This window comes from Jaculus jaculus, chromosome 2 (genome assembly GCF_020740685.1).
Source record: "Jaculus jaculus isolate mJacJac1 chromosome 2, mJacJac1.mat.Y.cur, whole genome shotgun sequence".
In the NCBI taxonomy this organism is placed as follows: Eukaryota; Metazoa; Chordata; class Mammalia; order Rodentia; family Dipodidae; genus Jaculus; species Jaculus jaculus.
The window spans coordinates 139,940,438-139,962,914 of NC_059103.1; the positions used below are offsets into that span (position 1 = coordinate 139,940,438).

Genomic DNA, 22,477 nt, shown 5'->3' on the forward strand with positions numbered 1-22,477 from the left:
CACTGTAAACAAACTCCAGATTCTTACCTGGGTCTTGGGGAATTGAACCTGGGTCCTTTGGCTTTGTAGGCAAGAACCTTAACCACTAAGCCATCTCTCCAGCTCTGTAAATAAAAATTTTTTAGAAAGAGAGAGGGAGGCTTTGGAACTAAGTTATATATACTTTCACCATGTAAAGGAAATGGCTCTCATTTTCTGTAGTGTTTTTGTTTATGCTGGCATTAGCATTCAGCTATGGCACTAGTTTCTTGTTGCTACCGTACCAATTTGTTACCATACTTCAAAACGCCATCCGTTTGTTTTCATAGTCCTAAAGGAGAGCATCTGCAGTGAGTCTGACTGGCTGAACTCAAGGTGTCAGAGGTGTGCATTCCATCTGGGGGCTGAAGGGAGAATCGGCCTTCTCATCTCATCTCGTTTCTGAATGGTGGCCGCACTCCTCGTCCGTGGCCCCTCCCTCATCTTTGATGCTAGCAAGACATCGCTTTTTCCTTTTTTGCCCCACATCTTCTTTGCTTTTTCTGGGGTTACATCTCCTTCTGTTTAATGTGAAATTCCCCTTTACACTTTGGGCTGAATGTACCCTTTGGTCTGAAGAAATGTAACTTCATGGGCCAATTTGGTACCGTTCCATTGGTTCCAATTCCTGAACAGCAACATGAACATTTGTACCAGCCACCATTCGTGCAGAGCCCAGTCACGAGGGTCTGTTCCTGTCAGAACACAACAACCCCCTTTGGGGCCCATGTAATCCCCCTTCCAGGTGGGTGAAAGACCTCCTCGTGAAGAAACCTTCCCCAAAACCCTCTGCAGTGTCTTTCTTGTTGGCAGACAGAACAGCTCCTTTAAGCATGACATTCCTGAGAAGGTACCAGGAGCAGGAGAAGCAGGGGTCTACACTTGGCCGATCTCCATATAACTGCAACCCTTCCCTTTCCATTTATGTCATGAAGATAAATGGCCACCACAGGGGGACACACCCAAATGCCCCCTTGGTAGCTGCAGTATGTCTAGTGAGTATTGTTACTTACTTTTAGTCCCCTTCACATACCTGGGATGGAGGATCTCCCATTATTTTATGTTCCTGTGTATTTCACCTGGCATCTCCTGGCATTTCTTTACAAAACAATAGCTTTTGTTTCCTTTGAAACAGTAAGGATCTTGTCCATCTCCAGTTAGTGGTCCTTGTAAAGAAACCTTTTTAACACCCTTAGTCCTGTCTTCTCCTCGAACTTTCACGTTCCCTCCTCCGCCAGGTTTTGCTGTTGTTGGGTTCTCCTCTCTCTCTGCCTTCCTCTCCTCCCTCCAGAGTACATCTTGCTATGTCACCCCGGCTGGCCTTGAGCTTGTGATTCTCCTGCTTCAGCTTCCCAGCTGCTGGTTGTAGGTATGCCCCACTATGCCCAGTGACTTATTTAATGGCAGTCTTTACCCCCTACCTATTGTAGGAACCATGCCCTGCGAGCTTATTTTCTTTATTCTTCTTACTTCTCTGGTCATTTTCCACCGGGTTCCTTCTGCGTCCTAAATGGTGCCTATGTTGTGTCTGCCCCCATCACTTGCACGCTGAAGCGGAGTCTCACTCTTTCGCCCTGGCCGGCCTTTATGTCGTAGCCCAGGCTGCTCTCTCACTCATGATCAGTCTCAGCCTTCCAAGCGGGCATGCGCCCCAGTGCCTGACCTCCCTCTGTTTCTGTTTTATATCGAGAGCTGAGAAATGAATTAAGTGCTCACCAGCAACACTAGGTGTGAAGTTTCTCCAGTGGTTTCACACTTAAATGAACGAGTGTGAGCACCAGTCTCAGGACCTCTTACATTGTCAGACTAGTTTTCTAGTGCTTTGATGCCTGGAGGAGAGCTTGGCTGGATTAAGATTCCTGGAGAGACGTTAATTTCTGACCTAAGAGCGTTCATACCCACGGGCGATTGACCAAATTGCATGAGGTCATGTCATTTTTCCTTCTCATCTTTTGTATCTTCTTTTAGAGTAATTTTATGTAGATCTAGACTTTTTATTTCATGGACTTGAAGTATTTATAAGAGTCCAAGTTTAGGGGGGTTATTTTCTATCAGTGTAACACAATATACTGTCTTATTTTATTGTGTTTTTTTTTAATCTATTTATTTGCAAGCAGAGAGAGCATAGGCCCACCAAGGCCTGTTGCCACTGCAAACTCCAGACATGTGTGCCACTTTGTGCATCTGTCTTTACATAGGTACTGGGGAATTGAACCTGGGCTTGCAGGCTTTGCAAGCAAGCACGTTTAACTGCTGAGCCACATGCTCCCCAGCTCTGTGTTATTATTTTATTAGCTGGAGGTAGAGGTGGGTGAAGTCCATTTTCTTGTTTCTCTATTTATCTTGCAGGGCCTGACATGTCTCCTGTTTTGCTTTCTCCTTCCTTTACCACCCTACCACCAAAGGGCCCTCTCCCTTTAAGTCCGTTCCCCTGGAGCAGCAGTCACCGGCAGAAACTGCCATCTTAAATCCCTCCTTAAATCCCAGGTTCCTCTCTTTACCAGGCTGTGACTTCTCAGGAATCCTGTAATGTTTTCCCTTTGAGATTGACGGTTCTTTCCAGTGGAGGCTTTAAATCAGCCCCATCCTCGCTTCTCACTTGCTTTCCTTCGCTGATCTTTTCCCAGGGCTGGTGGCCAAAGTGCCACACACCTCTGCTGGAACTTAGTATTTTTTTTTTTTTAATTTGCAGGTAATCTGAATATTGCAGAACTTTCTCTTCCAGTTATACTGGGGGTGTGGGGTTTGTGTGGTTTTACTTACTTCCTGGCATTGCTTTGTGAGTAGTTCATTGCATAAATCGAGACCACTTCTGGCCTCTGAACAAAATGAGAAAAAAATGTGTTATTTTTTTCAGATATATATATATATATATATCTCCTAGTGATTGATGCTACCAGGGTGTGTGTGTGTGTGTGTGTGTGTGTGTATGTATAAAACAATTCTAAGCATCTTATTTAAAGCTTTATTGCATTCAAACTTGTTTTTATACTGAGTACCAAAAAACATAAAATTTAAAACAATACCAACCATTGCCTATTATATTAAAACACTTTGAAATTCACCAGTTACTAGCAACCCTATTAGTGCCAATGGTTTTGTCGCATAATTATTCCCACATTTAACAGCTGAGGGACAAAGACTCCTGGATGCAGCATGACAGGAGTAAGCCCTCAGCCCTCAGCAGGTCACATGGTGCAACTTCCTCGCCAGCCACGCGGACACACAGAAGCTTAGTGCTTGTTTGATCTTGTTTCCTCTTCAATAGTCACGCAATCACCTCGTCCCTGAAGGCCACGCCTTGGTACCAAGTTGCTAGGAGAAAATAGATTTTGTGGTTATATCTCAAATTGATATTTAGAAATAATCGAGTTACACATTAAGTAGGAAACCATTTGTTGCACTAATGAGGCCTTTCCTTGTCTGTTTTCACAGAGGACAATTATGGGATGGATGGGAAGGTTAGTCTGCCCAGTGTCTCTGCATATCCCAGCTGGCCAGGCCTGGAGGAGTTATACCATGTGAATGACAGCATCTATGAGGACAGACAGAACTATAGACTTAATCTGGTGGACTGGGCTAATTACTTGAAGGATGTAGATAGAGTATTTGCACTGCTGAACAGTCACTCTGAGCAACATAAAACAAGTCGGATTCAAAGTGCTCAAGACAGTGGGTTTCCGGTGATGTCTGCTGCTCCCTCGGGGCCGGTGGAAATGGCCTCTGCAGAGGCAGATGGGGATGCAAGCCAGGGACTTCGGGAAGCACCTCACTGGACCCTGCCAGCTGACCTCCAAACCTTGCATTTGAACCGACCAACATTAAGTCCAGAGAGTAAACTTGAATGGAATAATGACGTTCCAGAAGTGGGTCATTTGAATTCTGAACACTGGAGAAATGGCAAAGCTGAAAATCGGGTGGCACACAAAGAGCTGGGCCATCCTGAGGGCGACTTCAGTGGCAATGGCTTGATGGAGCTGGCGCCCAGACTGCACCCCGTCATCCAGCACCCGAGAGGCCTTCCCCAGGATGGTGGTCCAGGAAAGGATGCCCTTGAAGAGCTGCTGTATCCTCCTGCGCATCCTGAGGGAATCTCTGTCCACCGAGTGTCCAGCATGAAGTAGCTCGTCCATCCTAGCCGAGGGGAGAAGAGTCACGAGGACAGTGTGCAGCGCCCAGAAGGCAGCGCCTTCTCCCCGGTCTCCTCTGGCTAGACCAAGTGTTACCGTCACCGAAACACGCTAGTTCCTTATCACATTTTATTATCAAACTGATGCCGGCAGTCATCACTACCAGCATCCCGAACTCCCCCGGGCACACGTGTGCTGTGGATATTCGTGTGCGTGTGCGTGAGCAAGGCTCACACAGGGAGTCCCTGTGTCTTTCACTATTTGCCAAGAGTAGAAAGAAAGGTTGAGGGTATTCTCTGTTTGGTTTTGTTTTGGGTACTAAGCAGTATTATCTTTTGGAACATTGTACAGACATGCGTATGTGAACTTTTTCCAGTCAAAATGCTAGAATGGTGCCTTTCCAAGTTTCTACAACTTGACACCTTTGGTCAGTCTCTCGGCTCACCCGCGTGGCCTGACGGTGATGTTTCAGTTCGTTTTTAACCACTGGAATTGTTCAAGGTCATCCTTTTGGGTTCAGTGATGTTGCACTTTGGGATTGGAATGCCGTGTCTATTTGGTTACTGGATCCCCACACACACACAGGCTTATCACAGTCACACTGTTTCTCTCAGTGTGTAAAAGCAGATCCTTCCCTGCCCCCGCCCCCCACACAGGAGTAATACCATAAGCATCACATATTGCTTCACATGTGTTTTTGCCAAGAAATATTGCATGTGTTTTACCTTGACGTGCTAAAATTGATTAGCAGAAAGGCATGGCTAAAATTGTTGGTGGTAAAAATGCATAAATAAATAAATAAAGCAAAAACTGCCTGCTTTCTCTGTGCTTACCATGTGCTTAAGGTTGCTAAATTTTGGCTCTTTTCTTGACAAAAGACAAAGGACTAATAACATTTCATCTTTATTTTGTTTCCTTGGCCTGGTTAATAAGCGTAAGTTTTGAGAAAATATGTGTAGTTTTGAATTTATATATGAAAAAATTTAATAAACTAAAATCTTGACTGTTCTATAATGTACACACAGCATAAGGGAGGCTAACTTTATACACATTGCATTATGTGAATCTTTATAAAGCTATCACCAAGTTCTGATCTTTTAGAACATAGTTCAACATTGTTTTTGAAAATCTGTATTATTGAAAATGTTCTTATTTGTATTAGACTTTTACATACCAGCAAAAGGATTACCTCACTGAGAGTTGTAAGTACCCTATTCAACTTCCCAGGATCTTTTTTTGTTTATCTTGACAATGATTTTCTTTTTATCTTTAGATAATCTAAACACTTAGGTAAATTATGTTGTCTTTAAGTGTTTAAAGGCAACTCTTTTTAAAGGAAATTGAATATGGTATAGTTGACTCTTTGGTAACCTTAAGTCCTTATCATAGACTCTGTAAATATGTTAAAATTAACTAGCTGTTTATCAGATGTGGGTTTCATCTGCCAAATGATGGAATAAACATATTTATGGCCATGAACAATGTGCTTTGTAAAAAGATTTCATGATATTAGGAAGCATACTATGTTTTTTAATCCTGTGTAATACTCTGTGATATTTTATAGAACAATTCTGGCTTCAGGAAAGTCTAGAAGCAATATTTCTTGAAATAAAAGGTGTTGAAACTCCAACTGCAGACAAGTGAACTTACCAACGCTCTCGTGTCGCTCACTGGTGTGGATCTGAGGCCGGAGGGTGCCCACTGAGACCTCCAGGTTCTTGAGTCCCTGGAACAAAGGACTGAACCAGGGACACATGGGTAGTATTAGAGAGATTGTTTATTAAGCAAGAATTAAAGGGGACTAGAAAGCTAGGCCAGGTCCAAGGCTCAAGCCTCTTGCCACCAAAGTCAACCCTTTTAGGTCATTTACATAGTGTCCACCCTCTCCCACATTCAGACATCTGGAGGTCTTGGGGCTTTTCCCACTGTGTTCCATTTTCTCCCATGTAGCCCAGGTGGAAAGGGGTTCCAATCCTCTGCCAACTGGCTTCTTTCGTATGTTAGTCTCAATGCCTTTCTCATTCCCTACCCTCCTGCCACGGTGGTACACACGTTCCTTACAAGTTATCTTCAGTTCTGATCTCACCTTGCCTGATGAAATATTAGCCGTGCTTGTCAAACTGCCCCAAAGTCAGAGAACTGCAGGCCAGCCTCAGGTTAGTGATTTGTGGAATTTCTCATTGTTTCCAGGGTGACTTCGCAGCACGTATACAACCCACAACCCAGGAAGTCGTCAGAGACCCAAGCTGGCTTTAGCACTCTCTCCTCAAGTCCTGCAAGCTTAACCCTTCTCCTATGTCTCACCCACGTGCTTCTCTGTGGTACACATCTCTTGAGATTTAGCCTTTATGGGAGACTGAGGTTCACAGAACCAGCACCAGAGACTGAATGGAGAATCAGGAAGAAAGTTTATTTTCATGCCAGCGTGGGCCCAGGGGAACCTCTTCCAAAGCCTAGACCCTGGTTTTTGGCTGCTCAGAGCCTACATACCTCATCTCGGACCACTCTCATCATTAAGTCTCCGGGCCCTGACCTAGTGCTAAGGGCCTTGAGTATGAGATAGGCAAGTTCTACAGAAACAGAAAAATGGTCATTTAGCAGAGAGATGCCTACAGCTGTGCTAAGGAGATAAAAAGGAAACATAAGATGATTTATAGGATGGGACAGGAGCTGTAATACAGATAGGGCCTTGAAACAATAAACAACTCCAGTGTTGGGCATAACCAGCACAAGACTATACAGTACGGGACGTGACCAGTACAGAAGTGTGCACGGTATAGGACATAACCTTTATGCAAGGGCTTCTAAATCTTACCCCAATTTCCATCTCAAGATAAGAGCCTAAAAATCTGTGAAGTGTTTGAGATGTTAAAAGGAAAGAAGGGATGCCGGGCATGGTAGTGCATGCCTTTAATCCCAACACTCGAGAGGCAGAGGTAGGAGAGTCTCCATGAGTTCAAGGCCACCCTGAGACTCCATAGTGAATTCCAGGTCAGCCCGAGCTACAGTGAGAACCTACCTTGAAAAACCAAAAAAAAAAAAAAAAAAAAAAAAAAAAAAAAAAAAAAAAGAAGAGAAAATAGAGGATTCAAGGACTTATCAGTCAATCCTTAGTTGGTTGAGAAGTTCATAGTTATCAAGAGAACAGTATGAGATAATGGTGGTCGGATATATATTGTCTTAATCATATCCACCCACACTTCTACCCCCACCCCTCACCCCTCACCTCACCCTCACCACTCTTCCAAGTCCCAACAATTAGCTAACTTTTATGTCAACTTTTTTTTTTTAAGTTACCATGTGTAAGGAAGAACCTACAATATGTGTCTTGCTTCTTGTTCCTTTCCTGTAGAATAAGATCAGGCCAAATGCTGCCATTCTGTTTTAGTGCAATCCAGTAACTATTATTTAGAACCTACTGTGTGTAAAGGGTGTGTGAGACTCCATGTCTGTCAAAGCTTCATTTCAAAGACTGTTCAGAAATTGAAGGGCCCTTAGAGACTGGCTACTCTTGGACTGCTCCAAGGTCAGGGGAGAGAAAAGCCATAGTAGAGCCCCCATTTGGTATGGAAGACCTGAGTTTAGGGGCCAGAGATGTAGCTGGGTTGGTAGAGTGCTTACCAAGCACACATAAAGCACAGAAATAAAATGTTTACCTGGCAAAGCCCTGGGTTCAATTCCAAGTACTGCATAAACCGGACTTGATGGTGCACGCCTCTAATCCCAGCACTGAAGAGGTAGAAGCAGGACGATCAGAAGTTCAAGATCATTCTCATCTACATAGCAAGTTTGAAACTAACTTGGGCTACCAGAGACCCTTTTCCCTTGGGCCCCCTGCATAAAAGCCCTAAGTTCACTTCAAAATCTAAGTTGTCTGCCTATGTGAGTTTCGGTAAGTCACTGTAAATCTCTCCAGATAAACTAAAACAAGTGCTTGAATCAAATCCCTCCAATGACAAATACACACAGATGTGCATTTTTGTCTAGACAAGGCATGGGGACAGTTTAGAAACCTCCTCATTCCCATGGCTTCTCCCACACGCTGCGAACAGCTGAGTTGTTGCTGGCCTCTGAGACCCCTCCCAGCCGTCAAAACCCGCAGTGGAGGGCTGGAGTGGTATAGAGTTCTTACCTCACATGTGTGAGAGCCTGGATTTCTCAGTTGTGGAGGGCTTACATTTGATGCCCACATTGGACGCGGACAGATCCGAAGAGTGCAGGATTGTTGTTTAAGAGGAAAAGTACCTAAACATGCTGGCCTCCCAAACTCAAGAAGGGTTCAAAATGCCTCATTATTTCATTGTTACCTAGGACCTTCAATCCCACAATCCAGTCCAAATTCTGCTAGGTATTATAAAGTTTATTTTAGCCAAAAATGTGTCTGTGGGCGACAAGTAAGACACCAGGACAGAACCTCAGTATGCTCCCCCACCCTGTAAGACTCACCACAGTCCCTCTAAGTACCGCTCCCATCCACACATCCCCGACTCCCAGGGTACGCCACTCACTGCTGGAATGTCCTTCACTGCCTGGCTCTGATCCCCATGCGCCGAGTCCTCTCTGCTCTGTGCCCCCTTACTGTGAATGCTAAGCCACAGCAGTAACATACGAACCTTGGCTGCTTCTTGACACCTCATCTGTCACGTCAGCTTCGCCTAAACTAGTAACACCATGCCCCAACTTTTTAAGCTGTCATATGGGGGGAAAAAAAGTGTTTTTAAAATTTATTTGAGATAAAGAGGCAGAGAGATAGAGAACAAGAGACAGGGAGAGAGGGAGAATGGGTGCGCCAGAGCCTCTAGCCACTGCAAATGAAATCTATAGACGCATGCACCACCTTGGCTTATGTGGGTACTGGGGAATGGATTCTGGGTCCTTAGGCTTCGTAGGCAAGCACCTTAACAGGTAAGCCATCTCTCCAGCCCGGTCCTCAGTTTTTGAAGGCCTCAGTTTCCTCCCTGTCTTTCCCTCTTGTTTCTCCCATCTCAGCCTGCAGAGACCTCATCCATCCTTCAGTCACCACATCGTTTCGTTTTACCCTTTCCTGGCAAGTGCACTTGCCTGGACTTCCCATCCCAGGACCTGGGGCTCCTATTTCACACGTTTTCCCAAGTGAGGAAATTGATGCTGTACCAAGCAAGGGATTGCATAATGAGAATGGCTGACTAGGGTCAGAATCTTGCTCCGCCTCCATTGGCCCAAGAAACACAGTAGTGGGACCTCAGTCCCCGAGCGTCTAGAGAGTTAACCTTTCTCTAAGCTGTGTCCAGGACTTTGCCTGCAGAACACCTTGGGTCTTCTAGCCAGGTCCTGACTGCATGAAGCAAATACAGAGAATGACCTTCAAACAGCCAATCTCTCTGTTGCTATCAGGGGTCCCCGTGACACACACTTCCAGATAGGACACAAGGGAAACCCCATGACCAGGGCCTTTAATGCCAAACGGGACCTCACTCTTCAGCTGACAAATGGAGCCCTCAGCAAAGGCGGTGCCTTCTGCTGAATTTTCTAGTCCTCACACCAGGGATGGGGGCCGGAGGGTGGGAGAGAGAGGTAGGGTTTGCTTCCAGACTCCGGGGCCCAGAATCTATCCTTCTTTCTCCCATTCCTTGCTTCCATTCACTCCCAGGCCAAAGTAGGCAGGTGACTCAGAGCTGGCGAGAAACCAATTCAACCTCTGACGGAAGAAGAGAGACCACGCGCCTGGACACTAAGGTTTAATTATCAGGAGATGCCCAGCCAATCCCTGGTCAGGTACCAGGTCTATTACCAGGGCATGTAGTTTCCAGAATGAACACTAGGTGGCACTGTGGTGCAGCTGAAGGAGCCCTAGCTTCCAGCCGGAGCAAAGCGGTGAATAGTGTTGGCGTCTAAGGTAACCAACTTTGCGCTTCTCAGTATCAGCATTCGACGAAAGCTCCTCTAGAGCGCCTTATCCCGGGCAAGCTTATTCGCTCTCCAGTCATTCCACAGGCCAAAGAACAGTTTGGGCTCTCTACTTACTTGTGATGTTATTAAGCGTTGGATCTGCATCAAAATTTGACATTTAAGTTCAAAAGCGAGCCCTGAATTGATTTCCTTGCTTTCTAACGACTGTGCGCAAAATTAAAAATTTTTAGTTTATTTTTATTTATTTATTTATTTTTTGCTCACGTACGCTAAAGCCACAGGGGCCATTTCTGCCTAGCTGTCTGTTTTGAAAAGAAGCTGAAACTTTTAAAACAGCTCCTAAAATCAGAAAGTTATCCCAAGCCTGGCGCTAAAGCAGGGAAGGGCAGTGTCCACAGGGGCTCCTCCCGCTTCTTTCCCACAGCTAAGCAGTTTCTCATGTTTCTTTCTCAAAAGCCCCAACAGCAAGCCCACGTCTGCCTACGCCGTGTAAGGTTATTATGAAATTTAAGACCTTCCAGAGTCCCTCGCCTCCGCTATGCCCACATCATTGACAAGGACGCGACGCCGGATGCTACTTACTCGGTGGGAGCAGCTTTCTTGATAATTACGGTGCAAAACACGCGAACCCAGCAGCCGGTACCGTGGACCATTCTGATCTTTCCCACTGCACAGTGCAGAATGGAAATCAATTGCCCTGCCTCCCCACCTGGAGTGTTCAAGGCAGGCTCTAAATACATCCCCTCTGGGCTTGAGCATTCCCATGTCTCTTGCACCGCCTTCAGACTCTCACCTAGAAGTCTTACATAGCAGTGTATCTGAAAAACTCCAGTGTTAAGTGCAACATCAGGCACAGAAAAGCTAACTGGCATGTGTTCCCACTGAGGTGCGAAAGCTGGAAAACGATTTTGTGGAAGTGGAGCGTCACATAGTGATGAGCAGAGCCTGGGAAGGGTGTGAGGAAGGGTAGGATAGAGGGCATATGCCCAGTGGTCTCCGTGTACAGTTGGATGGGAGGAATAACTTTTAACATTCTATAGCCCAACAGGAAAACCATTGTTGGCATTTGGTTGTGCCACCTTGTGCGTCTGGCTTGCGTGGATACTATGGAATCGAACCTGGGTCCTTAGGCTTTGCAGTGCCTTAACCACTAAACCATCTCTCCAGCCCCCAAACTCCATTCCTTAAACAAAGCTCTGTACTTTAAAAGTTTGTTTTGAATTTGAGTAAGTGGTGAACTATGTAAAATTATTCTTTGGTGAGTCCATAAAAATATGCTTCAGTAGTCTATTGCAAATGTAATCACAATGTTTAACCAGGGCATTCCACCTCATGACCAAGTGGTCAGTCAGGTCAGGAGTTAGCTGCGTGGGAAGGATGTGAGATCACTTGGGCTGTTTCTTGATCATTTCAATCAAAAAAAATCTAGAAACAAACTAACTTTAATCCAACACACTTTATTTTTTTCCGTTTTCTTTTTTTCCCTTAATTTTCAATGATCAAGTATTCATGATGTTGTAAACCCATGTTTATTAGTCCATTGACAATCAATTTCATTAAACACAAAGAAAGAAGTCGTACAACTCTTAAGTTACCTTAACAGATGTCCAAATAAATATACAATTTAAAATCACAAAAATCAAACTCGATTATGTAACAACTCAAAACAGCCTTTCATCACAAGCACACCTCTACACAGAAAAACACACGTACGGAACACACACTCCACTGACATCCCATATGCCACTTTGACACAGCTTCACGTTGCCTTACGTTACAAAGTGAGGGGCCGGCTGGGGCTTCATGCTCCTAAATTAACATTTAGGGTTTGGGGCAGAGGTATGTATTTTAAGAAAAATGCCCACTATCAAGTTTTACCCTTTCACTTACCATTATTTAAGTTTTTGACACAATTTTTTTCTTCAACTTTAACATATACAGTGGGCCATCAGAAAGACAACATCTTCAAAACCCCAGTGCTGAAAATGCCCGACAGGGCTGTGTAACCTTTTTGGACAAGATATAAAGAAAAGAGTATCGAAATAGTTTTGATTTTTTTCTTCTTCAACCTGTCTCTGAAATTCTTTTTTAGTTTCTGGTTATTCTTGCTAAACTAAATATCAAAAGCACTGCGTTTTCCATAGAAAAGGTTTCCCCGTGTATTCTCTGCAGTTTTGCAGCGGAGAGTTAGTTCATGGGTTGCCTATTGAAATGAGTCACGGGTGCTTGTTTTTGGGAAATTGTTCAGATTTCCAAATGCAAAGCACATGCGGCCCCTTATCAGAAAAATACTGTGAATTCAGTTATGAACATGCATCCTTAAATACGTTAGCACCAAGGCATTTTTTTTTTTTTAGTGTTGTGAAAGCAAACAGCTGTAAGGAGGGTTTTCAGCCACATCTGACCCTCCTTAAGACTGTGTAAAAATATTGTTTAAAAGTGCTTAAATAAAACCTCTTTAGACAAACACAGGTCTGATTCCAATGTAACCCCCAGGGACAGACACAGCAAGCAGCATATGGAACAGGGGCGAGAGAAGACCCAGAGAGAATAAAGTGCACCTGGCAACCAGCCACCCATGCCCTCTTGCAGGTAGAGATGCTTGTGGGTAGAGTTTACACACTGCACAAGAGAATTAGCAAGCCTGCTTTCTAGGCAATTCCGGGGTTACAGTATTTGGTTGCTATCTGCGACTTCGATACTCAGTGCTGGTCATCAAAAGTTATCTCCCCTATGATTCACTGTGTATTCACGACTTGTAATGGGCCACGACCCTAAGCATGGGCTCGCTGGCTGCTGCAGGGAACGTGAGAGAACCCCCAGAGATGATCAGGACCCATCCACATGGTAAAGCTTCTCCTTGGAGCACATAGGGTTTCTACAAGGCAGGCTCCAAAAGAAAGACAGAGAGAGAGAGAGAGAGAGAGAAGACAGTTCTGGCTCCAACTCCACTAAAGAATGCTAGCTGAAATTAGGAACTGAAGAAGAATTTTCTGTGTGGCTGGTTAAAACACAGGGTTACAGGACCCCCAATCCATGCCCTAGGGAACTCACTTCTCTGAGTGCTTGAGTGAACATGCCGCCACAGCCGCAAAAGGTTACAGTTGGGGTGGGTGGTTTGCTATGTGTTTTCTATATATTCATTTTATGTCTTTATTAGGAATCTTAAAGCTACTCACCAAAAGTTTAGTGGAAATGATAATCTACTAAAAGAAAACACAAAACAAAAAATAAATCTGAAATCTCCAAAATGCAGATTCAATAAGTCTGAAGTAGCATTTTTCATAGTCTTGCTTCTGAAATTCTGCTGAGACTTAATATCAAAATTAGATATGTTCTAAGATGAATATTAACCACAAGCAAATATTTGAGGGATGTTATAACAAATGATTTTAATATTATACTTAGCTAAATAAATGAAATTTACTTTGGAAAATTTAGTTAAATATTAAGTTTTGATGGCTCCTACAGATATTTGCTATGTTTTTTTTTTCTATTTATAAAAAAAAGAATGTCTCTTTTCTTAAAAAACAGTAGGGTTGAGGATTATAGCTCAGTTGGTAGGGTGCCTGCCTAGTATGCATGAAGTCCTGGGTTCAATTCCCAGCACAACGCAAACTGGATGTGGTAGTGCATGCCTATAATCCTAGCACTCAAAAGGTGGAGGCAAGAAAATAAATTCAAAGTTATAATAATTTCAAGTTACTTTGTAAGCTTGAGGACAGCCTAGGCTACATGAGACCCTGCCTCAGAAAAGAAAAAGAAGGAAGGAAGGAAGGAAGGAGGGAGGGAAAGAAGGAAGGAGAAACAGCAATACATCAAAAAAATTAAATGTACTAATCTGTTTTATAGTTGATTCTTGCTTTTAGTAATCAAAAAACATTATGTCTGCATTATATAGGGTCAGAAATGCGTAACAGCACCAGGTGTGGCGGTGTACACCTTTAATCCTAGTGCAAGGGAGGCGGAGGCAGAGGCAGGAGGATCGCTGTGAGTTGGAGGCCACCCTGAGACTACATAGTGAATTCTAAGTCAACCTGCACTAGAGTGAGATCTTACTGGAAAAAAAAAAAAAGAAAAAGACTAACAGAAACAGAGAAATGTTATGTCTGAACCCCGACTCTGCTACTGAATCCAGTTCTAAAGAAGGTACTTTAATCTCTATAAGCCTCAAGTTCACTTCAGTTCAAAAACTAAAACACGAAGAAGAAAACTCACCCCACGCCGGGCTGGGACGTGGGCAGAGCAGCGGCAGGAGAGCCGCCGGCACATGTGAGGTCCTAGGTTCAACCCTAGCACGATCAAAGCCAAAAACCAAAAATAAAGCCGCTGTGGCCTCTCGAAAGGCGAAAAGGAGGTACACTCGGTGTTTGACAAAACAGCTCTGCAGAGACTCAGCAGCACAGTCTTAACTGGTTCCCTCTCTGCTCCCCCCTTTACCCCACCCCAAGCCCTTGATTCTAAATACTGTTTTCCAACATTGAATGAAGAGAAGCAAAAGATAAATAAATGAGCACATGAGTGCTCCAACCAACCACACTACTATCCCTTTGGGAGTTTCTAAACTGATAGGACTCAAGGACAGTATATTTGCATATAAAGCAATTAACACATTAAATTATAGAGTTGGTGAGGAACAGTATGACCTCTGCCCAAGCAAGTAATTCGAAGTCTACACATGGGAAATAGCTGTTAAAGTTTCTCACGGGGCCGTGATTACAAGCAGCCTGAGCATTCTACTCACAAACACGGAAACAATGCACAATCAGCGGTGTCTCCTACAAAGTAGTCACTTGGCTGCGACAAAGTCCAGCAATTCTACCACAGCCTAAAGACTTGGAGAATGATTCCCAGTCAGTGCGTACTCCAGAATTTCATTCCCTCGCCACGTCCACCATTTATTCAGCATTCACCCACAACACACTGCTGATGCCCCTGCTAGATGCAAGGGTCAGGAAGGGCACAGTGGCACCCAACTCAGGCCAATTCCTTTGGGTCCTGGTCTCAGCAGCACAAAGGATTTCAGTGGAGTAGGGGATGACAATTGCGTGAAATGGCACCTGACAGATACCCAGGAAGCAACTGTCCAGTGGGATGAGTGTTCAAGGAAGAGAAAGGACTGGTCAGGAGTTTTCTAATTACCCTTGGGTGCATCCAACAATTCAGTACCAAAACAGAGCCAATCCCACTGGAAGTCTCTGAGTACAGTACTTAAAGGATCAGAGACAAATTTTAAAATTATCACCTCTCCCCAACCTACACATCTTTAGCTCTGACACCAAAGGACACATTCCCTTCTAAAGGGACAAGGTCTAAATTTCACAGAGGGCAAGGTGAGGCCCTAATCTTCAATGTTTTCAAAAACCTTCCAAAGTGCCATCTTGAAACATTAGCCTCACCCCTGTCAGACACACTCAGTCTAATAGTGATTGCCTCCTCTACATACTACATGCATCCAAGAACACCATGTGACTAGTAGCCTCCCTACATGGACAGGAAAGCGACTCTGTACCCACAATTCCATCTGAGTGGGCACCCAAGAGTGGAATCCCAAAAGCCTGAATCATGGGTCTGTCTGTCAATCGCCTCTGTTCTGAGGAAAATGTAGGCCAGATAAGGAGCATTACCTGAGTTTGTCTTACATTAGCATAAGCTCCTAGACATAAAGGTCACAATTCTCTTGCCATTTGGACATGTTCATCCTTCAACAGTCAGATCCCATGGGTGTGTGGGGACTGTCATGAAGTGTCTATATTAAGAAAGCGTCCTGAGTGGTACCTAAGCCAAAGTGATGAGCTGGTGCGGGGGTGGGGGGGAGGGATCTTAAGAGAATGAACCCAGAGTGCCTCTAGGAAGGGAAAAGTCCTCTCTCGGAATCACTGCAGGACAGAGCAGGAGGACCAAGGGCACCACAAAATGACTCTTAACTCTGAGGTGGCGGGAGTCAGTATGGCTGACTGACTTATTGAAAATAACTTAATTGTTGCTTAAATATGACTATATTCTGGTCCAGCTCTTAGCTCGCCCACCTCCTGCGTGCAATGTGATTTTCATAGCCCATTTCATTTTCTTTCTTTCTTTCTTTTTTTTTTTTTTTGGTTTTGAGGTAGGGTCTCACTCTAGTCCAGGCTGACCTGGAATTCACTATGGAGTCTCAGGGTGGCCTTGAACTCATGGTAATCCTCCCACCTCTGCCTCCCGAGTGCTGGGATTAAAGGCGTGCGCCACCACGCCCGGCGCCCATTCCATTTTCTGATTAAGCCCTCGCTTTCTGACACAACCACAGCAATTGGTTGTACAGAAAGCAGCAACAGGAACTTGCCAACAGTCAAAGGCTGTAACTGTACCTACGAAGCGTGGGGCAGGACTCACTCTTACCCTGGTAAGTTGTTTATCAACTACTTTGCATGTCAAGGTTGTAATACTTAGCTACTTTTAGTGAGCATTTAAAAGCTAAAAAAAAAAAAAAAAAAAAAAAAAAAGACAATTTTCCCTGGGTGACAGAGCCATCAGTTTCCTTAATATGCATCTCAAATTCTAGTTTCTAGCCGTACTGGTTCACATACTGGTACAGCCCCTGACAGGAATACTGGAGTTTATACTCAAGCCATAGGTGAATGTGTCTCACGGAACCTTGTAGCAGTTCCTCTCATTGCGCTCTGCACAGGTTTCTTGGAAGCATTTGTAGAAAATCTACCTGATAGATAACTTGGCTATGGCTTAAAATGCTATCCACAGTACTTCAGGAAACAGGCAGCTTCCACGTGTCCAAAACACTTCTGCCTTGTTCTCTGGGAGTAAAAGTAGCACACTGCACTTAGATTTTTTTCCAATCAGATTGCATAGTTGAGGCAAATTCATTTGTGCTTTGTAGCAGAACTCACAGTAAGTATTCAAACCTTGAAACTTTGATTTACAAATGCAAAGTCATGGTCAAGCTCACCTGGGTTTGGAGTGTATACTCTAATGACATGTGTGGCCATTCCCACGATTTCACTCACCATGGGCGTCAGCCTTCTACCACACGGGAGCGTAAATTCACATAGCAGAAGTGGTTACCGGTCTATCTGAACTTCTCCTTGGAGAGAAGAGGGGACAGGCTGTCAGTCTTGTTGAGGGACCCAGCCCCCAGTCAACACTGGTTGTGTGTGCTGAGCTTTGTTGGCGCGAGGACTGTGTCTGTAGAGGTTAACGAAAGAACAAAAGAAAGTGAAAAGGCACGGGTGTTTCTCAAGTTGCCATGATCAACTCAACCAACAAAACACGAGTCCGTCCCTTTGCCACGCCTTCCCCAGGCTTCTACAGGGCCTCGGGGCTCTCTGCCTGCCCCACGTCTGCAGAGGAGCTTATTGCTTCTGGGAAGGGCCCAGGGTAAGTCTGGGCCGTGGACGAGATGCCCTTCTGCGCAGCCGTTTCCTCGCGGAATTCTCCCTGGGTGCTGAAGGCTGGGCATGATGTAGTCCGGGCGTGTTTCTCCGCGCGGTCTGGCTGGCCCACTAGCTCGCTCACCGTGCTCAGAGGGAATTCTCGGCACCTCTGCCTCTGTTGCTCGTCCTCCTTGTATTTGATAGAGTACCAGGCCAGAAAAATGAAAATAAAGCCCAGAAACTTGAGGCCGGCTGCCAAGCCAAAGTAGACGAAGCGAAACGACGTCACGTTGTATTCCCAGCAAGAGCCCTGCACGCCGCACTGCTGCTGCCACAGCATACAGGTGGTGTCAATGACGGCTCCAAAGTAAATCGGAGTAGGAATGTATGCTGCGGTCACGGAGAGAAAGAAAAGCACAGAGAGCTAGCGCATCCCATGAGAGAAAACACAGTTGAAATTAGCAAGGTACTGGTTTAGTCGAGGAGAGGCGAGTGCTTATCTAGTTTGCTATTTGGCTCCTTCAGAAGAGATTTTCATCCTATCCCAATTTACTTATGAAGACATTTGCTAAAGGGTAAATATTTAAAATATTTCAGTTTGCATCTCAGAATGTGTTACTGCTTTTCGGGGATCGTAAAAATGTTTAAACCGAGCATGGCGGCACTCCTGTTTAATCCCAGCACTCGGAATAGGAGGATCACTGTAAGTTTGAGGCCATCCTGGGCTATAGAGTGAGTTTTAGGGTATCCTGGGCTCAAGTGAGACCCTGTCCCCCACCAAAAAATGTCTATTGCATTTTATACATACACCAGTCATAGCTGGAGCTGCAGCTGGGCGGTGAAGAGCCTACCACGTCATCGCACGGCAGACTGCTCGTACAGCTTGTGAGCCATACCTCAAGACAGCTGGAGAAATAAGTGTCTTAAACTTAAAATTTGGATCAAGTTATGAAACACTTTGGAAGCTATATTACAGCTCTTTACCACACACCAGTTTAACACATTTAGTTCTGCTGGGCTCTTGTTCTGGTTCCTAGGTGCAGGAAGACTCGGAGGAAAATGTTTTCTCCCCTAATTCAAACTGAAGTTAGGGAGAAAGACAAGGGAAATGAAAGGGACTTGGTGGGGAGTGAGGCCTTCACCCTGCAGTCTGGTTAAGAGCTCACAAGCAGATTCTGGACAGCTGAGAGTCCAGAATTTCAGCACAACTAATAATACTCAGTGTAAAGACTCTACATAAAGACAACCTGTCTTTTTTTTTTTTTTTTTTTTTTTTAATTTTTTATTTATTTATTTGAGAGTGACAGACACAGAGAGAAAGACAGATAGAGGGAGAGAGAGAGAATGGGCGCGCCAGGGCTTCCAGCCTCTGCAAACGAACTCCAGACGCGTGCGCCCCCTTGTGCATCTGGCTAACGTGGGACCTGGGGAACCGAGCCTCGAACCGGGGTCCTTAGGCTTCACAGGCAAGCGCTTAACCGCTAAACCATCTCTCCAGCCCAACCTGTCTTTTTTTTAATGGGAGATATTCCAAGTGAGAATGTTCAAACAGCAAGGAAGCTTGCATAAGGCCTACTGTATGTGACCATTGAGTTTACCCTTATTCCTCTCCCTGCCATTAACCTGTAAATGATTAAGAAGCTCACAAAAAGATCATGAACTTTGTTTACAGTCAAAACATGTCTTAAGCTGGAGGTGGTGGTGCACACCTTTGGCCACAGTACGTGTGGTAGAGTACCAGGCCAAAAATATTTTTGAGGATGAAGTAGGATTGTTGTGAGTTTGAGGCCAGCCTGAGGATACAGAGTGAGTTCTAGGTCTGCCTGGGTATCAGTGAGACCTTGCCTCAAAAGCAAGCAGGGCTGGAGAGCTGGCTTAGTCATTCTGGTACTTGCCTGTAAAGCCAAAGGACCCAGGTTCGATTCCCCAGGACCCATGTAAGCCAGATGCACAAGGTGGTGCATGTGTGTGGAGCTCGTTTGTGGAGGCTGAAGGTCCTTGCATGCCCATTCTGTTTCTCTATCTCCTCTCTTTCTCTCTCTCTCTCTCTCTCTCTCTCAAATAAATAAATAAAAATAAAATAATTAGAACTGGGTGTGGTGGTGCATACCTTTAATCCCAGCACTGGGGACGCAGAGGTAGGAAGATTGCCATGAGTTCAAGGCCACCCTGACACTACACAGTGAATTCCAGGTCACCTGGGCTAGAGTGAAACCCTACCTCGAGAAACCAATAAAAATAATAATAACAATATTTTTAAAAAATCACCCCCTAACAAAAACATAGTTTAACTCTTTTTTTTACAGTGAAGATATTTCAAGCCTTGTGACCTATGGTTTTATCTTACCAGCCTTTGTCCTGTCCCATACACCTCAAAACTCATCCTATAATCTCACTTACTAAAAGGTAAAAAAAAAAAATTTTCTTAGAAATCCTCTAACCAAAATAACTTCAGAAGTCAGCACATGGAATATGGCTATTATCATAAATTTAACTGTAGCTCTCCTGAGAAGCCCACATCCACACTAGGGTGTGCACTATTCACTGGCATCTGTAATCCCAGTACACCCAGGGCAAGAGGGGAGGTCGAGGCAAGAGGATAGCCCTGAAGCTTATAGGCTACTCAGGATGCCTAACATAGTAGCAAACAACCACATATCCTCCCCCAAGCAAGGTGGATAGCAAGAACCAACACCTGAAGTTGTCCGCTGCTGTCCCGCATTCGCACATGAACACACACACACACACACACACACACACACACACACACAGAGTTTATGCCTGGAGTGGTGGTGCATACCTTTAATCCCAGCACTCATGAGGTATGTTAAAATCTCCTCTTAATAAACTCCAATGGGGGCTGGAGAGATGGCTTAGCAGTTAAGCGCTTGCCTGTGAAGCCTAAGGACCCAGGTTTGAGGCTCGATTCCCCAGGACCCACATTAGCCAAATGCACAAAGGGGCGCATGCGTCTGGAGTTCACTTGTAGTAGCTAGAGGCCTTGGAGCACCCATTCCCTCTCTCTCTGCCTTTCTCTCTGTGTCTGTCACTCTCAAATAAATAAATAAATAATGAACAATTTTTTTTTTTTAAAACTCCAATGGTACTGAAGTTCTTGTCTGCAGCATAATCAAGAATCCTGCTTCCTGAGTGAGGGTCTCTACAAGAACGCAGGTTGCTACACGTGGCGGTGGCGGAGGGTGGGCGACCTGCATCTCTTGCTCTCATTCCTGCTCTCACTGAAAAGAGCCCATGCCAAATGCCAACTTTATAAAGGCATTTAGTACATAGAAATAATTGTGGCTAAAATTCATCTTTGAAGCTGATGAAATGTCTAGAATGATGGTGGCAGCTTTGTTGTTTGGGCTATATAATATAGCTGACTATTTAATCCCACCAGAAAGCAAGCTTACTAAGTGCAATTCCTTCATCACACTCCCTTTGTCAAAATGTGTCCTTACCTCCAAGTCACTTACCTGGCTGATCTCTCCCTCCCCCCAAATGCCTGGCTCACTCAGATGCCACTCTTTCCCCATTATACCTCCACTTCATCAGCTATCACAGAGTTTTAAAACCATTTCCATCTTCCTCCTATAAGCTTCTTAGTGGCAAGAGCCATACCTTTAATGCTGAGAACCAATGGGGACAGCTCAGAGCTAAGGACCTGTGGGGAAAGCCCAGTAATCCTCAGGGCTTGTGGATGTTAAATGATAATATTCTTAGGGTACAAAAAGCTGAAATTTTGGGCAAATATGAATTGGTTGGGTGACTTAACTATACTTTTCCACACTCAGTAGAGAGCATGATAGAGTTGACTTCGGTAGCAAATGTCCAGTGTGCTCTCCACTTACTGCCGGTGCGCAGTCTGTATCTATCGCTGCCTCTTTACCTAAATCCACGTCAAATAACCCCAACTTCATGGCATCAAAGAGGAGTAGGGCAAAAATATTGTTCTTTAAAAATTCCTACGTTAGCCGGGCGTGGTGGCGCACGCCTTTAATCCCAGCACTCGGGAGGCAGAGGTGGGAGGATCGCTGTGAGTTTGAGGCCACCCTGAGACTCCATAGTGAATTCCAGGTCAGCCTGGGCTAGAGTGAGACCCTACCTTGAAAAAACAAACAAAAAAATAAATTCCTACGTAATCATGACCTTAGTTAATAAATTTCTATCTTTTTTAATTTTAAACAGAGAAAGAGAAGGAGAGAGAATTGGTGTGCCAGGGCCTCAGCCACCAAAGTCCAACTCCAGACGCTTGCCCCACCTATTGGGCATGCGTTACCTTGCACTTGCCTCACCTCTGTGTGTCTGACTACTGTGGGATCTGAAGAGTTGAACATGGGTCCTTAGGCTCCGAGGGAAGTCCCTTAACCACTAAGCCATCTCTCCAGCCCAAATTTCTACCTTTGAAAGTGACATTTTTAGTCAGGCGTGGTGGTATATATCTATAGTCCCAGGGAGAAAATAACAGAGGCAGTAGGTAATCACCATGAGTTTGAAAAGGTCAGGCTGGTCTACATCTATAGTAAGATCCAGTTTTTAATCAATCAGTCCAGGACTGGACAAGGTTGGCTTCAGTGTCCATAGCATCTTGAACCAGGAGCCCAACAAGATTTTGATCTTCAGCCACCTCTATCCAGGCTACCTTAACAAGAGAGATGTGCCCCATGTCACTGAGGCCCACAGATTCTCCAAATTTGACCTTTATTCCATTGCATGCTGGGAAGCCTATGGAAAGGCTCCTGTAGCTGTGGAAGACAGACAGACAGCTGAAGAGCTCCTTGGGCCTATTGCCAGATAGCTGGGCCTGAAGGGTTTCTTTAAAATCTTTTATTATTATTATTGCTATTATTATTATTATTATCATCATCATTATTATTCAGTTTTTGACACAGGGTTTTGCCCAGTCTGGACTCTAATTAAGGATCCACCTGTCTCAGTCTTCTAAGTATGGGGAGACAGATGTGGGCCATCTCTTCCTGCTGATACATACGTTTGAGCAAAGGACATTTCCTGCCTTCCTGGGGTCTCCATTCTTCTGGGATAGACATAACAAAATGAGCTGTTTCATGAAGT

The 22,477-nt window shown here is 44.7% G+C and overlaps 2 protein-coding genes across 6 annotated transcripts in view; one reads left to right on the forward strand and one right to left on the reverse strand.

The window, feature by feature from the left end:
- Sulf1 (sulfatase 1) overlaps window positions 1-5,778 on the forward strand; it is a 198,089-nt gene extending 192,311 nt beyond the window's left edge. For all 4 annotated transcript variants that reach the window (XM_045142997.1, XM_045142998.1, XM_045142996.1 and 1 more), the window contains one exon: window positions 3,454-5,778. In XM_045142997.1, coding sequence (XP_044998932.1) covers window positions 3,454-3,484 — 31 coding nt within the window. In that variant the 3' untranslated portion in view covers window positions 3,485-5,778. The remainder of the gene's footprint in view (window positions 1-3,453) is intronic.
- A 5,700-nt stretch (window positions 5,779-11,478) lies between these two features.
- The window catches only part of Slco5a1 (solute carrier organic anion transporter family member 5A1), a 172,517-nt gene continuing 161,518 nt past the window's right edge, over window positions 11,479-22,477 (reverse strand). For both annotated transcript variants that reach the window (XM_004653300.2, XM_004653299.2), the window contains one exon: window positions 11,479-17,794. In XM_004653300.2, the coding sequence (XP_004653357.2) occupies window positions 17,337-17,794 (458 nt within the window). In that variant the 3' untranslated portion in view covers window positions 11,479-17,336. The remainder of the gene's footprint in view (window positions 17,795-22,477) is intronic.